Source organism: Saccostrea echinata, unplaced genomic scaffold, assembly GCF_033153115.1.
Source record: "Saccostrea echinata isolate AGI-Se365-2 ecotype Australia unplaced genomic scaffold, CSIRO_AGI_Sech_v1 ptg000001l, whole genome shotgun sequence".
In the NCBI taxonomy this organism is placed as follows: Eukaryota; Metazoa; Mollusca; class Bivalvia; order Ostreida; family Ostreidae; genus Saccostrea; species Saccostrea echinata.
Window position 1 is genome coordinate 33,116,557 of NW_026889750.1, and position 17,339 is coordinate 33,133,895.

The following is a 17,339-nucleotide window of genomic DNA, read 5'->3' on the forward strand; positions in this document are numbered from 1 at the left end:
TCAACACTAGGCAGCGATAATTCCTCCACTGTCAGTAGCTCTACGGCTGAAGTCACTTCAACAAGTACAGAATCTAGCACGAAGAGTGAAACCAGCGCAACAACAAGCAGTACTGAAGCCAGCACAACAGCTACAGAAAGCACCACAGATGTTCCAACAACTGTAAGCAGCACAAGTGAAGCCAGCACCTCTACAACTCAAGCTACATTGACATCCACAGTTGCAGACACAACAACCTCAACACTAGGAAGCACGGAGTCCTCCACTGTCAGTAGCTCTACGACTGAAGTCACTTCAACAAGTACAGAACCTAGCACGACAAGTGAAACCAGCCCAACAACAAGCAGTACTGAAGCCAGCACAACAGCTACAGAAAGCACCACAGCTGTTCCAACAACTGTAAGCAGCACAAGTGAAGCCAGCACCTCTACAACTCAAGCTACATTGACATCCACAGTTGCAGACACAACAACCTCAACACTAGGAAGCACGGAGTTCTCCACTGTCAGTAGCTCTACCGCTGAAGTCACTTCAACAAGTACAGAATCTAGCACGAAGAGTGAAACCAGCGCAACAACAAGCAGTACTGAAGCCAGCACAACAGCTACAGAAAGCACCACAGATGTTCCAACAACTGTAAGCAGCACAAGTGAAGCCAGCACCTCTACAACTCAAGCTACATTGACATCCACAGTTGCAGACACAACAACCTCCACACTAGACAGCACGGAGTCCTCCACTGTCAGTAGCTCTACGGCTGAAGTCACTTCACCAAGTACAGAACCTAGCACGACAAGTGAAACCAGCGCAACAACAAGCAGTACTGAAGCCAGCACAACAGCTACAGAAAGCACCACAGCTGTTCCAACAACTGTAAGCAGCACAAGTGAAGCCAGCACCTCTACAACTCAAGCTACATTGACATCCACAGTTGCAGACACAACAACCTCAACACTAGGCAGCGATAATTCCTCCACTGTCAGTAGCTCTACGGCTGAAGTCACTTCAACAAGTACAGAACCTAGCACGACAAGTGAAACCAGCGCAACAACAAGCAGTACTGAAGCCAGCACAACAGCTACAGAAAGCACCACAGCTGTTCCAACAACTGTAAGCAGCACAAGTGAAGCCAGCACCTCTACAACTCAAGCTACATTGACATCCACAGTTGCAGACACAACAACCTCAACACTAGGAAGCACGGAGTTCTCCACTGTCAGTAGCTCTACCGCTGAAGTCACTTCAACAAGTACAGAATCTAGCACGACAAGTGAAACCAGCGCAACAAGTAGCAGTACTGAAGCCAGCACAACAGCTACAGAAAGCACCACAGCTGTTCCAACAACTGTAAGCAGCACAAGTGAAGCCAGCACCTCTACAACTCAAGCTACATTGACATCCACAGTTGCAGACACAACAACCTCAACACTAGGCAGCACGGAGTCCTCCACTGTCAGTAGCTCTACCGCTGAAGTCACTTCAACAAGTACAGAACCTAGCATGACAAGTGAAACCAGCGCAACAACAAGCAGTACTGAAGCCAGCACAACAGCTACAGAAAGCACCACAGCTGTTCCAACAACTGTAAGCAGCACAAGTGAAGCCAGCACCTCTACAACTCAAGCTACATTGACATCCACAGTTGCAGACACAACAACCTCAACACTAGGCAGCACGGAGTCCTCCACTGTCAGTAGCTCTACCGCTGAAGTCACTTCAACAAGTACAGAATCTAGCACGACAAGTGAAACCAGCGCAACAACAAGCAGTACTGAAGCCAGCACAACAGCTATAGAAAGCAGCACAGCTGTTCCAATAACTGTAAGCAGCACAAGTGAAGCCAGCACCTCTACAACTCAAGCTACATTGACATCCACAGTTGCAGACACAACAACCTCAACACTAGGCAGCACGGAGTCCTCCACTGTCAGTAGCTCTACCGCTGAAGTCACTTCAACAAGTACAGAACCTAGCACGACAAGTGCAACCAGTGCAACAACAAGCAGTACTGAAGCCAGCACAACAGCTACAGAAAGCAGCACAGCTGTTCCAACAACTGTAAGCAGCACAAGTGAAGGCAGCACCTCTACAACTCAAGCTACATTGACATCCACAATTGCAGACACAACAACCTCAACACTAGGCAGCACGGAGTCCTCCACTGTCAGTAGCTCTACGGCTGAAGTCACTTCAACAAGTACAGAACCTAGCACGACAAGTGAAACCAGCGCAACAACAAGCAGTACTGAAGCCAGCATAACAGCTACAGAAAGCACCACAGCTGTTCCAACAACTGTAAGCAGCACAAGTGAAGCCAGCACCTCTACAACTCAAGCTACATTGACATCCACAGTTGCAGACACAACAACCTCAACACTAGGCAGCACGGAGTCCTCCAATGTCAGTAGCTCTACGGCTGAAATCACTTCAACAAGTACAGAATCTAGCACGACAAGTGAAACCAGCGCAACAACAAGCAGTACTGAAGCCAGCACAACAGCTACAGAAAGCACCACAGCTGTTCCAACAACTGTAAGCAGCACAAGTGAAGCCAGCACCTCTACAACTCAAGCTACATTGACATCCACAGTTGCAGACACAACAACCTCAACACTAGGCAGCACGGAGTCCTCCACTGTCAGTAGCTCTACCGCTGAAGTCACTTCAACAAGTACAGAAGCTAGCACGACAAGTGAAACCAGCGCAACAACAAGCAGTACTGAAGCCAGCACAACAGCTACAGAAAGCACCACAGCTGTTCCAATAACTGTAAGCAGCACAAGTGAAGCCAGCACCTCTACAACTCAAGCTACATTGACATCCACAGTTGCAGACACAACAACCTCAACACTAGGCAGCACGGAGTCCTCCACTGTCAGTAGCTCTACGGCTGAAGTCACTTCACCAAGTACAGAACCTAGCACGACAAGTGAAACCAGCGCAACAACAAGCAGTACTGAAGCCAGCACAACAGCTACAGAAAGCAGCACAGCTGTTCCAACAACTGTAAGCAACACAAGTGAAGCCAGCACCTCTACAACTCAAGCTACATTGACATCCACAGTTGCAGACACAACAACCTCAACACTAGGCAGCACGGAGTCCTCCACTGTCAGTAGCTCTACGGCTGAAGTCACTTCAACAAGTACAGAACCTAGCACGACAAGTGAAACCAGCGCAACAAGTAGCAGTACTGAAGCCAGCACAACAGCTACAGAAAGCACCACAGCTGTTCCAACAACTGTAAGCAGCACAAGTGAAGCCAGCACCTCTACAACTCAAGCTACATTGACATCCACAGTTGCAGACACAACAACCTCAACACTAGGCAGCACGGAGTCCTCCACTGTCAGTAGCTCTACGGCTGAAGTCACTTCAACAAGTACAGAAGCTAGCACGAAGAGTGAAACCAGCGCAACAACAAGCAGTACTGAAGCCAGCACAACAGCTACAGAAAGCACCACATCTGTTCCAACAACTGTAAGCAGCACAAGTGAAGCCAGCACCTCTACAACTCAAGCTACATTGACATCCACAGTTGCAGACACAACAACCTCAACACTAGGCAGCACGGAGTCCTCCACTGTCAGTAGCTCTACCGCTGAAGTCACTTCAACAAGTACAGAACCTAGCATGACAAGTGAAACCAGCGCAACAAGTAGCAGTACTAAAGCCAGCACAACAGCTACAGAAAGCAGCACAGCTGTTCCAACAACTGTAAGCAGCACAAGTGAAGCCAGCACCTCTACAACTCAAGCTACATCGACATCCACAGTTGCAGACAAAACAACCTCAACACTAGGAAGCACTGAGTTCTCCACTGTCAGTAGCTCTACCGCTGAAGTCACTTCAACAAGTACAGAATCTAGCACGACAAGTGAAACCAGCGCAACAACAAGCAGTACTGAAGCCAGCACAACAGCTACAGAAAGCACCACAGCTGTTCCAACAACTGTAAGCAGCACAAGTGAAGCCAGCACCTCTACAACTCAAGCTACATTGACATCCACAGTTGCAGACACAACAACCTCAACACTAGGCAGCACGGAGTCCTCCACTGTCAGTAGCTCTACGGCTGAAGTCACTTCAACAAGTACAGAACCTAGCACGACAAGTGAAACCAGCGCAACAACAAGCAGTACTGAAGCCAGCACAACAGCTACAGAAAGCACCACAGCTGTTCCAACAACTGTAAGCAGCACAAGTGAAGCCAGCACCTCTACAACTCAAGCAACATTGACATCCACAGTTGTAGACACAACAACCTCAACACTAGGCAGCACGGAGTCCTCCACTGTCAGTAGCTCTACCGCTGAAGTCACTTCACCAAGTACAGAACCTAGCACGACAAGTGAAACCAGCGCAACAACAAGCAGTACTGAAGCCAGCACAACAGCTACAGAAAGCACCACAGCTGTTCCAACAACTGTAAGCAGCACAAGTGAAGCCAGCACCTCTACAACTCAAGCTACATTGACATCCACAGTTGCAGACACAACAACCTCAACACTAGGCAGCACGGAGTCCTCCACTGTCAGTAGCTCTACCGCTGAAGTCACTTCAACAAGTACAGAACCTAGCATGACAAGTGAAACCAGCGCAACAAGTAGCAGTACTGAAGCCAGCACAACAGCTACAGAAAGCACCACAGCTGTTCCAACAACTGTAAGCAGCACAAGTGAAGCCAGCACCTCTACAACTCAAGCTACATTGACATCCACAGTTGCAGACACAACAACCTCAACACTAGGAAGCACGGAGTTCTCCACTGTCAGTAGCTCTACGGCTGAAGTCACTTCAACAAGTACAGAACCTAGCACGACAAGTGAAACCAGCGCAACAACAAGCAGTACTGAAGCCAGCACAACAGCTACAGAAAGCACCACAGCTGTTCCAACAACTGTAAGCAGCACAAGTGAAGCCAGCACCTCTACAACTCAAGCTACATTGACATCCACAGTTGCAGACACAACAACCTCAACACTAGGCAGCACGGAGTCCTCCACTGTCAGTAGCTCTACCGCTGAAGTCACTTCAACAAGTACAGAATCTAGCACGACAAGTGAAACCAGCGCAACAAGTAGCAGTACTGAAGCCAGAACAACAGCTACAGAAAGCACCACAGCTGTTCCAACAACTGTAAGCAGCACAAGTGAAGCCAGCACCTCTACAACTCAAGCTACATTGACATCCACAGTTGCAGACACAACAACCTCAACACTAGGCAGCACGGAGTCCTCCACTGTCAGTAGCTCTACCGCTGAAGTCACTTCAACAAGTACAGAACCTAGCATGACAAGTGAAACCAGCGCAACAACAAGCAGTACTGAAGCCAGCACAACAGCTACAGAAAGCACCACAGCTGTTCCAACAACTGTAAGCAGCACAAGTGAAGCCAGCACCTCTACAACTCAAGCTACATTGACATCCACAGTTGCAGACACAACAACCTCAACACTAGGCAGCACGGAGTCCTCCACTGTCAGTAGCTCTACCGCTGAAGTCACTTCAACAAGTACAGAATCTAGCACGACAAGTGAAACCAGCGCAACAACAAGCAGTACTGAAGCCAGCACAACAGCTATAGAAAGCAGCACAGCTGTTCCAATAACTGTAAGCAGCACAAGTGAAGCCAGCACCTCTACAACTCAAGCTACATTGACATCCACAGTTGCAGACACAACAACCTCAACACTAGGCAGCACGGAGTCCTCCACTGTCAGTAGCTCTACCGCTGAAGTCACTTCAACAAGTACAGAACCTAGCACGACAAGTGCAACCAGTGCAACAACAAGCAGTACTGAAGCCAGCACAACAGCTACAGAAAGCAGCACAGCTGTTCCAACAACTGTAAGCAGCACAAGTGAAGGCAGCACCTCTACAACTCAAGCTACATTGACATCCACAATTGCAGACACAACAACCTCAACACTAGGCAGCACGGAGTCCTCCACTGTCAGTAGCTCTACGGCTGAAGTCACTTCAACAAGTACAGAACCTAGCACGACAAGTGAAACCAGCGCAACAACAAGCAGTACTGAAGCCAGCATAACAGCTACAGAAAGCACCACAGCTGTTCCAACAACTGTAAGCAGCACAAGTGAAGCCAGCACCTCTACAACTCAAGCTACATTGACATCCACAGTTGCAGACACAACAACCTCAACACTAGGCAGCACGGAGTCCTCCAATGTCAGTAGCTCTACGGCTGAAATCACTTCAACAAGTACAGAATCTAGCACGACAAGTGAAACCAGCGCAACAACAAGCAGTACTGAAGCCAGCACAACAGCTACAGAAAGCACCACAGCTGTTCCAACAACTGTAAGCAGCACAAGTGAAGCCAGCACCTCTACAACTCAAGCTACATTGACATCCACAGTTGCAGACACAACAACCTCAACACTAGGCAGCACGGAGTCCTCCACTGTCAGTAGCTCTACCGCTGAAGTCACTTCAACAAGTACAGAAGCTAGCACGACAAGTGAAACCAGCGCAACAACAAGCAGTACTGAAGCCAGCACAACAGCTACAGAAAGCACCACAGCTGTTCCAATAACTGTAAGCAGCACAAGTGAAGCCAGCACCTCTACAACTCAAGCTACATTGACATCCACAGTTGCAGACACAACAACCTCAACACTAGGCAGCACGGAGTCCTCCACTGTCAGTAGCTCTACGGCTGAAGTCACTTCACCAAGTACAGAACCTAGCACGACAAGTGAAACCAGCGCAACAACAAGCAGTACTGAAGCCAGCACAACAGCTACAGAAAGCAGCACAGCTGTTCCAACAACTGTAAGCAACACAAGTGAAGCCAGCACCTCTACAACTCAAGCTACATTGACATCCACAGTTGCAGACACAACAACCTCAACACTAGGCAGCACGGAGTCCTCCACTGTCAGTAGCTCTACGGCTGAAGTCACTTCAACAAGTACAGAACCTAGCACGACAAGTGAAACCAGCGCAACAAGTAGCAGTACTGAAGCCAGCACAACAGCTACAGAAAGCACCACAGCTGTTCCAACAACTGTAAGCAGCACAAGTGAAGCCAGCACCTCTACAACTCAAGCTACATTGACATCCACAGTTGCAGACACAACAACCTCAACACTAGGCAGCACGGAGTCCTCCACTGTCAGTAGCTCTACGGCTGAAGTCACTTCAACAAGTACAGAAGCTAGCACGAAGAGTGAAACCAGCGCAACAACAAGCAGTACTGAAGCCAGCACAACAGCTACAGAAAGCACCACATCTGTTCCAACAACTGTAAGCAGCACAAGTGAAGCCAGCACCTCTACAACTCAAGCTACATTGACATCCACAGTTGCAGACACAACAACCTCAACACTAGGCAGCACGGAGTCCTCCACTGTCAGTAGCTCTACCGCTGAAGTCACTTCAACAAGTACAGAACCTAGCATGACAAGTGAAACCAGCGCAACAAGTAGCAGTACTAAAGCCAGCACAACAGCTACAGAAAGCAGCACAGCTGTTCCAACAACTGTAAGCAGCACAAGTGAAGCCAGCACCTCTACAACTCAAGCTACATCGACATCCACAGTTGCAGACAAAACAACCTCAACACTAGGAAGCACTGAGTTCTCCACTGTCAGTAGCTCTACCGCTGAAGTCACTTCAACAAGTACAGAATCTAGCACGACAAGTGAAACCAGCGCAACAACAAGCAGTACTGAAGCCAGCACAACAGCTACAGAAAGCACCACAGCTGTTCCAACAACTGTAAGCAGCACAAGTGAAGCCAGCACCTCTACAACTCAAGCTACATTGACATCCACAGTTGCAGACACAACAACCTCAACACTAGGCAGCACGGAGTCCTCCACTGTCAGTAGCTCTACGGCTGAAGTCACTTCAACAAGTACAGAACCTAGCACGACAAGTGAAACCAGCGCAACAACAAGCAGTACTGAAGCCAGCACAACAGCTACAGAAAGCACCACAGCTGTTCCAACAACTGTAAGCAGCACAAGTGAAGCCAGCACCTCTACAACTCAAGCAACATTGACATCCACAGTTGTAGACACAACAACCTCAACACTAGGCAGCACGGAGTCCTCCACTGTCAGTAGCTCTACCGCTGAAGTCACTTCACCAAGTACAGAACCTAGCACGACAAGTGAAACCAGCGCAACAACAAGCAGTACTGAAGCCAGCACAACAGCTACAGAAAGCACCACAGCTGTTCCAACAACTGTAAGCAGCACAAGTGAAGCCAGCACCTCTACAACTCAAGCTACATTGACATCCACAGTTGCAGACACAACAACCTCAACACTAGGCAGCACGGAGTCCTCCACTGTCAGTAGCTCTACCGCTGAAGTCACTTCAACAAGTACAGAACCTAGCATGACAAGTGAAACCAGCGCAACAAGTAGCAGTACTGAAGCCAGCACAACAGCTACAGAAAGCACCACAGCTGTTCCAACAACTGTAAGCAGCACAAGTGAAGCCAGCACCTCTACAACTCAAGCTACATTGACATCCACAGTTGCAGACACAACAACCTCAACACTAGGAAGCACGGAGTTCTCCACTGTCAGTAGCTCTACCGCTGAAGTCACTTCAACAAGTACAGAATCTAGCACGAAGAGTGAAACCAGCGCAACAACAAGCAGTACTGAAGCCAGCACAACAGCTACAGAAAGCACCACAGCTGTTCCAACAACTGTAAGCAGCACAAGTGAAGCCAGCACCTCTACAACTCAAGCTACATTGACATCCACAGTTGCAGACACAACAACCTCAACACTAGGCAGCACGGAGTCCTCCACTGTCAGTAGCTCTACCGCTGAAGTCACTTCAACAAGTACAGAATCTAGCACGACAAGTGAAACCAGCGCAACAAGTAGCAGTACTGAAGCCAGAACAACAGCTACAGAAAGCACCACAGCTGTTCCAACAACTGTAAGCAGCACAAGTGAAGCCAGCACCTCTACAACTCAAGCTACATTGACATCCACAGTTGCAGACACAACAACCTCAACACTAGGCAGCACGGAGTCCTCCACTGTCAGTAGCTCTACGGCTGAAGTCACTTCAACAAGTACAGAAGCTAACACGACAAGTGAAACCAGCGCAACAAGTAGCAGTACTGAAGCCAGCACAACAGCTACAGAAAGCACCACAGCTGTTCCAACAACTGTAAGCAGCACAAGTGAAGCCAGCACCTCTACAACTCAAGCTACATTGACATCCACAGTTGCAGACACAACAACCTCAACACTAGGCAGCACGGAGTCCTCCACTGTCAGTAGCTCTACCGCTGAAGTCACTTCAACAAGTACAGAACCTAGCACGACAAGTGAAACCAGCCCAACAACAAGCAGTACTGAAGCCAGCACAACAGCTACAGAAAGCACCACAGCTGTTCCAACAACTGTAAGCAGCACAAGTGAAGACATCACCTCTACAACTCAAGCTACATTGACATCCACAGTTGCAGACACAACAACCTCAACACTAGGCAGCACGGAGTCCTCCACTGTCAGTAGCTCTACCGCTGAAGTCACTTCAACAAGTACAGAACCTAGCACGACAAGTGAAACCAGCGCAACAGCAAGCAGTACTGAAGCCAGCACAACAGCTGCAGAAAGCACCACAGCTGTTCCAACAACTGTAAGCAGCACAAGTGAAGCCAGCACCTCTACAACTCAAGCTACATTGACATCCACAGTTGCAGACACAACAACCTCAACACTAGGCAGCACGGAGTCCTCCACTGTCAGTAGCTCTACCGCTGAAGTCACTTCAACAAGTACAGAACCTAGCATGACAAGTGAAACCAGCGCAACAAGTAGCAGTACTAAAGCCAGCACAACAGCTACAGAAAGCACCACAGCTGTTCCAACAACTGTAAGCAGCACAAGTGAAGCCAGCACCTCTACAACTCAAGCTACATTGACATCCACAGTTGCAGACACAACAACCTCAACACTAGGAAGCACGGAGTTCTCCACTGTCAGTAGCTCTACCGCTGAAGTCACTTCAACAAGTACAGAATCTAGCACGACAAGTGAAACCAGCGCAACAAGTAGCAGTACTGAAGCCAGAACAACAGCTACAGAAAGCACCACAGCTGTTCCAACAACTGTAAGCAGCACAAGTGAAGCCAGCACCTCTACAACTCAAGCTACATTGACATCCACAGTTGCAGACACAACAACCTCAACACTAGGCAGCACGGAGTCCTCCACTGTCAGTAGCTCTACGGCTGAAGTCACTTCACCAAGTACAGAACCTAGCACGACAAGTGAAACCAGCGCAACAAGTAGCAGTACTGAAGCCAGCACAACAGCTACAGAAAGCACCACAGCTGTTCCAACAACTGTAAGCAGCACAAGTGAAGCCAGCACCTCTACAACTCAAGCTACATTGACATCCACAGTTGCAGACACAACAACCTCAACACTAGGAAGCACGGAGTTCTCCACTGTCAGTAGCTCTACCGCTGAAGTCACTTCAACAAGTACAGAATCTAGCACGACAAGTGAAACCAGCGCAACAAGTAGCAGTACTGAAGCCAGCACAACAGCTACAGAAAGCACCACAGCTGTTCCAACAACTGTAAGCAGCACAAGTGAAGCCAGCACCTCTACAACTCAAGCTACATTGACATCCACAGTTGCAGACACAACAACCTCAACACTAGGCAGCACGGAGTCCTCCACTGTCAGTAGCTCTACGGCTGAAGTCACTTCAACAAGTACAGAAGCTAGCACGACAAGTGAAACCAGCGCAACAACAAGCAGTACTGAAGCCAGCACAACAGCTACAGAAAGCACCACAGCTGTTCCAACAACTGTAAGCAGCACAAGTGAAGCCAGCACCTCTACAACTCAAGCTACATTGACATCCACAGTTGCAGACACAACAACCTCAACACTAGGCAGCACGGAGTCCTCCACTGTCAGTAGCTCTACGGCTGAAGTCACTTCAACAAGTACAGAACCTAGCACGACAAGTGAAACCAGCGCAACAACAAGCAGTACTGAAGCCAGCACAACAGCTGCAGAAAGCACCACAGCTGTTCCAACAACTGTAAGCAGCACAAGTGAAGCCAGCACCTCTACAACTCAAGCTACATTGACATCCACAGTTGCAGACACAACAACCTCCACACTAGGCAGCACGGAGTCCTCCACTGTCAGTAGCTCTACGGCTGAAGTCACTTCAACAAGTACAGAACCTAGCACGACAAGTGAAACCAGCGCAACAAGTAGCAGTACTGAAGCCAGCACAACAGCTACAGAAAGCACCACAGCTGTTCCAACAACTGTAAGCAGCACAAGTGAAGCCAGCACCTCTACAACTCAAGCTACATTGACATCCACAGTTGCAGACACAACAACCTCAACACTAGGCAGCACGGAGTCCTCCACTGTCAGTAGCTCTACCGCTGAAGTCACTTCACCAAGTACAGAACCTAGCACGACAAGTGAAACCAGTGCAACAACAAGCAGTACTGAAGCCAGCACAACAGCTACAGAAAGCACCACAGCTGTTCCAACAACTGTAAGCAGCACAAGTGAAGCCAGCACCTCTACAACTCAAGCTACATTGACATCCACAGTTGCAGACACAACAACCTCAACACTAGGCAGCACGGAGTCCTCCACTGTCAGTAGCTCTACGGCTGAAGTCACTTCAACAAGTACAGAACCTAGCACGACAAGTGAAACCAGCGCAACAACAAGCAGTACTGAAGCCAGCACAACAGCTACAGAAAGCACCACAGCTGTTCCAACAACTGTAAGCAGCACAAGTGAAGCCAGCACCTCTACAACTCAAGCTACATTGACATCCACAGTTGCAGACACAACAACCTCAACACTAGGCAGCACGGAGTCCTCCACTGTCAGTAGCTCTACCGCTGAAGTCACTTCAACAAGTACAGAATCTAGCACGACAAGTGAAACCAGCGCAACAACAAGCAGTACTGAAGCCAGCACAACAGCTACAGAAAGCACCACAGCTGTTCCAACAACTGTAAGCAGCACAAGTGAAGCCAGCACCTCTACAACTCAAGCTACATTGACATCCACAGTTGCAGACACAACAACCTCAACACTAGGCAGCACGGAGTCCTCCACTGTCAGTAGCTATACGGCTGAAGTCACTTCAACAAGTACAGAACCTAGCACGACAAGTGAAACCAGCGCAACAACAAGCAGTACTGAAGCCAGCACAACAGCTACAGAAACCACCACAGCTGTTCCAACAACTGTAAGCAGCACAAGTGAAGCCAGCACCTCTACAACTCAAGCTACATTGACATCCACAGTTGCATACACAACAACCTCAACACTAGGCAGCACGGAGTCCTCCACTGTCAGTAGCTCTACGGCTGAAGTCACTTCACCAAGTACAGAACCTAGCAAGACAAGTGAAACCAGCGCAACAACAAGCAGTACTGAAGCCAGCACAACAGCTACAGAAAGCACCACAGCTGTTCCAACAACTGTAAGCAACACAAGTGAAGCCAGCACCTCTACAACTCAAGCTACATTGACATCCACAGTTGCAGACACAACAACCTCAACACTAGGAAGCACGGAGTTCTCCACTGTCAGTAGCTCTACCGCTGAAGTCACTTCAACAAGTACAGAATCTAGCACGACAAGTGAAACCAGCGCAACAAGTAGCAGTACTGAAGCCAGCACAACAGCTACAGAAAGCACCACAGCTGTTCCAACAACTGTAAGCAGCACAAGTGAAGCCAGCACCTCTACAACTCAAGCTACATTGACATCCACAGTTGCAGACACAAACACCTCAACACTAGGCAGCACGGAGTCCTCCACTGTCAGTAGCTCTACCGCTGAAGTCACTTCAACAAGTACAGAACCTAGCACGACAAGTGAAACCAGCGCAACAAGTAGCAGTACTGAAGCCAGCACAACAGCTACAGAAAGCACCACAGCTGTTCCAACAACTGTAAGCAGCACAAGTGAAGCCAGCACCTCTACAACTCAAGCTACATTGACATCCACAGTTGCAGACACAACAACCTCAACACTAGGCAGCACGGAGTCCTCCACTGTCAGTAGCTCTACGGCTGAAGTCACTTCAACAAGTACAGAAGCTAGCACGACAAGTGAAACCAGCGCAACAACAAGCAGTACTGAAGCCAGCACAACAGCTACAGAAAGCACCACAGCTGTTCCAACAACTGTAAGCAGCACAAGTGAAGCCAGCACCTCTACAACTCAAGCTACATTGACATCCACAGTTGCAGACACAACAACCTCAACACTAGGCAGCACGGAGTCCTCCACTGTCAGTAGCTCTACGGCTGAAATCACTTCAACAAGTACAGAACCTAGCACGACAAGTGAAACCAGCGCAACAACAAGCAGTACTGAAGCCAGAACAACAGCTACAGAAAGCAGCACAGCTGTTCCAACGACTATAAGCAGCACAAGTGAAGCCTGCACCTCTACAACTCAAGCTACATTGACATCCACAGTTGCAGACAGAACAACCTCAACACTAGGCAGCACGGAGTCCTCCACTGTCAGTAGCTCTACGGCTGAAGTCACTTCACCAAGTACAGAACCTAGCACGACAAGTGAAACCAGTGCAACAACAAGCAGTACTGAAGCCAGCACAACAGCTACAGAAAGCACCACAGCTGTTCCAACAACTGTAAGCAGCACAAGTGAAGCCAGCACCTCTACAACTCAAGCTACATTGACATCCACAGTTGCAGACACAACAACCTCAACACTAGGCAGCACGGAGTCCTCCACTGTCAGTAGCTCTACCGCTGAAGTCACTTCAACAAGTACAGAACCTAGCACGACAAGTGAAACCAGCGCAACAACAAGCAGTACTGAAGCCAGCACAACAGCTACAGAAAGCACCACAGCTGTTCCAATAACTGTAAGCAGCAGAAGTGAAGCCAGCACCTCTACAACTCAAGCTACATTGACATCCACAGTTGCATACACAACAACCTCAACACTAGGCAGCACGGAGTCCTCCACTGTCAGTAGCTCTACGGCTGAAGTCACTTCACCAAGTACAGAACCTAGCAAGACAAGTGAAACCAGCGCAACAACAAGCAGTACTGAAGCCAGCACAACAGCTACAGAAAGCACCACAGCTGTTCCAACAACTGTAAGCAACACAAGTGAAGCCAGCACCTCTACAACTCAAGCTACATTGACATCCACAGTTGCAGACACAACAACCTCAACACTAGGCAGCACGGAGTCCTCCACTGTCAGTAGCTCTACGGCTGAAGTCACTTCAACAAGTACAGAATCTAGCACGACAAGTGAAACCAGCGCAACAACAAGCAGTACTGAAGCCAGCACAACAGCTACAGAAAGCACCACAGCTGTTCCAACAACTGTAAGCAGCACAAGTGAAGCCAGCACCTCTACAACTCAAGCTACATTGACATCCACAGTTGCAGACACAACAACCTCAACACTAGGCAGCACGGAGTCCTCCACTGTCAGTAGCTCTACGGCTGAAATCACTTCAACAAGTACAGAACCTAGCACGACAAGTGAAACCAGCGCAACAACAAGCAGTACTGAAGCCAGCACAACAGCTACAGAAAGCACCAAAGCTGTTCCAACGACTGTAAGCAGCACAAGTGAAGCCAGCACCTCTACAACTCAAGCTACATTGACATCCACAGTTGCAGACACAACAACCTCAACACTAGGCAGCACGGAGTCCTCCACTGTCAGTAGCTCTACGGCTGAAGTCACTTCAACGAGTACAGAATCTAGCACGACAAGTGAAACCAGCGCAACAACAAGCAGTACTGAAGCCAGCACAACAGCTACAGAAAGCACCACAGCTGTTCCAACAACTGTAAGCAGCACAAGTGAAGCCAGCACCTCTACAACTCAAGCTACATTGACATCCACAGTTGCAGACACAACAACCTCAACACTAGGCAGCACGGAGTCCTCCACTGTCAGTAGCTCTACGGCTGAAATCACTTCAACAAGTACAGAACCTAGCACGACAAGTGAAACCAGCGCAACAAGTAGCAGTACTGAAGCCAGCACAACAGCTACAGAAAGCACCAAAGCTGTTCCAACGACTGTAAGCAGCAGAAGTGAAGCCAGCACCTCTACAACTCAAGCTACATTGACATCCACAGTTGCAGACACAACAACCTCAACACTAGGCAGCACGGAGTCCTCCACTGTCAGTAGCTCTACGGCTGAAGTCACTTCAACAAGTACAGAACCTAGCACGACAAGTGAAACCAGCGCAACAACAAGCAGTACTGAAGCCAGCACAACAGCTACAGAAAGCACCACAGCTGTTCCAACAACTGTAAGCAGCACAAGTGAAGCCAGCACCTCTACAACTCAAGCTACATTGACATCCACAGTTGCAGACACAACAACCTCAACACTAGGCAGCACGGAGTCCTCCACTGTCAGTAGCTCTACGGCTGAAATCACTTCAACAAGTACAGAACCTAGCACGACAAGTGAAACCAGCGCAACAACAAGCAGTACTGAAGCCAGCACAACAGCTACAGAAAGCACCAAAGCTGTTCCAACGACTGTAAGCAGCACAAGTGAAGCCAGCACCTCTACAACTCAAGCTACATTGACATCCACAGTTGCAGACACAACAACCTCAACACTAGGCAGCACGGAGTCCTCCACTGTCAGTAGCTCTACGGCTGAAGTCACTTCAACAAGTACAGAACCTAGCACGACAAGTGAAACCAGCGCAACAACAAGCAGTACTGAAGCCAGCACAACAGCTACAGAAAGCACCACAGCTGTTCCAACAACTGTAAGCAGCACAAGTGAAGCCAGCACCTCTACAACTCAAGCTACATTGACATCCACAGTTGTAGACACAACAACCTCAACACTAGGCAGCACGGAGTACTCCACTGTCACTAGCTCTACCGCTGAAGTCACTTCAACAAGTACAGAACCTAGCACGACAAGTGAAACCAGCGCAACAACAAGCAGTACTGAAGCCAGCACAACAGCTACAGAAAGCACCACAGCTGTTCCAATAACTGTAAGCAGCACAAGTGAAGCCAGCACCTCTACAACTCAAGCTACATTGACATCCACAGTTGCAGACACAACAACCTCAACACTAGGCAGCACGGAGTCCTCCACTGTCAGTAGCTCTACGGCTGAAGTCACTTCACCAAGTACAGAACCTAGCAAGACAAGTGAAACCAGCGCAACAACAAGCAGTACTGAAGCCAGCACAACAGCTATAGAAAGCACCACAGCTGCTCCAACAAGTCTAGACAGCACAATAATCGATGTCAACACTTTTTCTACTAAATCTGTTTATACCTCTACAGTTTTGAACATTTTAACCACAACTGGAGATGGCAAGTATTGTTTAAGAATAATTCATTGTACAGGGTATATCTTCTGAAGAACACTAATGTTTTTTATTAGCTTCCTGTGTAGCACGGGGAACTGTGTAGCATACATCCATATACTCAATTTATTTGTTGAATTTTCTTAAGCGTATTATTACAATATGCAATAGTATGAGTCTGTTAAGTAAGTCACGTTAACTATTTTTATTTATCTGTAATACTTTTCTGCATATCAGATAACAATGACATTCACCATCTTTCTGGCTTTTAAAGGAAAGAAGCTTTAACGTACTTATAGTAGTTCTTATATTTAAGCGCCTTTCGCACTGCACTTAATCCACTAGTTTAAATAACATGATAATATATAATTAAAACTGATAGCTGCTGCTTTTGAAACTCGGGTGAGTTATGTCATGATTGAGTGATCAATTGAAACACATGATTTGTCTGAATATTGATTTCACTAATATATGTACGTTCACAATATTTTCGTTTCACTAATAATAGTAGAGTAAGCTTGTATCTAGTTATTCTGGGCGGGTTTTCAAGATCTCCCAAATGTATGCTTTTAAACAGTTAATCGATACCGATTCACTTCTGAATTATTTCAAATTGACAATTCTTTACAACAGGAACGACATCGACAGATTTAGGAGCAACAAGTAGTTCTTCTAGCACTGAAGCTGCAAAAACAACCTCAGTTGATATTTCATCTAGTGCAACAACAAAGCTTTCAACCGAGCCCATTTCTCCAACCATAGTTTCAAATTCTACATCTAATCTTGAAGGTAAGTTTTCTCTTCCATAAAGGTGGACAGAAATAAAATTAGTAGGACAGAATTCTATGCAATTTGTCAGAAAAGTCAGGGAAAATCTAAAAAGCTTTATTTTCAAAAATTCTAAAATCGTTGATTATAAGCAAACAAAGAAGGTCAAAACAGAAGGAAAAGTATAAAGTACTAATACAAAAACGGAG

The 17,339-nt window shown here is 47.8% G+C and overlaps 1 protein-coding gene across 1 annotated transcript in view; it reads left to right on the forward strand.

Moving 5' to 3' along the window:
- Window positions 1-17,339, forward strand: part of LOC133196893 (mucin-2-like) — a 65,279-nt gene that overhangs the window by 12,645 nt on the left and 35,295 nt on the right. Inside the window, exons 5-9 of the mRNA XM_061332744.1 lie at window positions 856-906; window positions 1,951-2,013; window positions 9,640-9,759; window positions 9,965-9,974; window positions 10,418-10,653. Coding sequence (XP_061188728.1) covers window positions 856-906; window positions 1,951-2,013; window positions 9,640-9,759; window positions 9,965-9,974; window positions 10,418-10,653 — 480 coding nt within the window. The remainder of the gene's footprint in view (window positions 1-855; window positions 907-1,950; window positions 2,014-9,639; window positions 9,760-9,964; window positions 9,975-10,417; window positions 10,654-17,339) is intronic.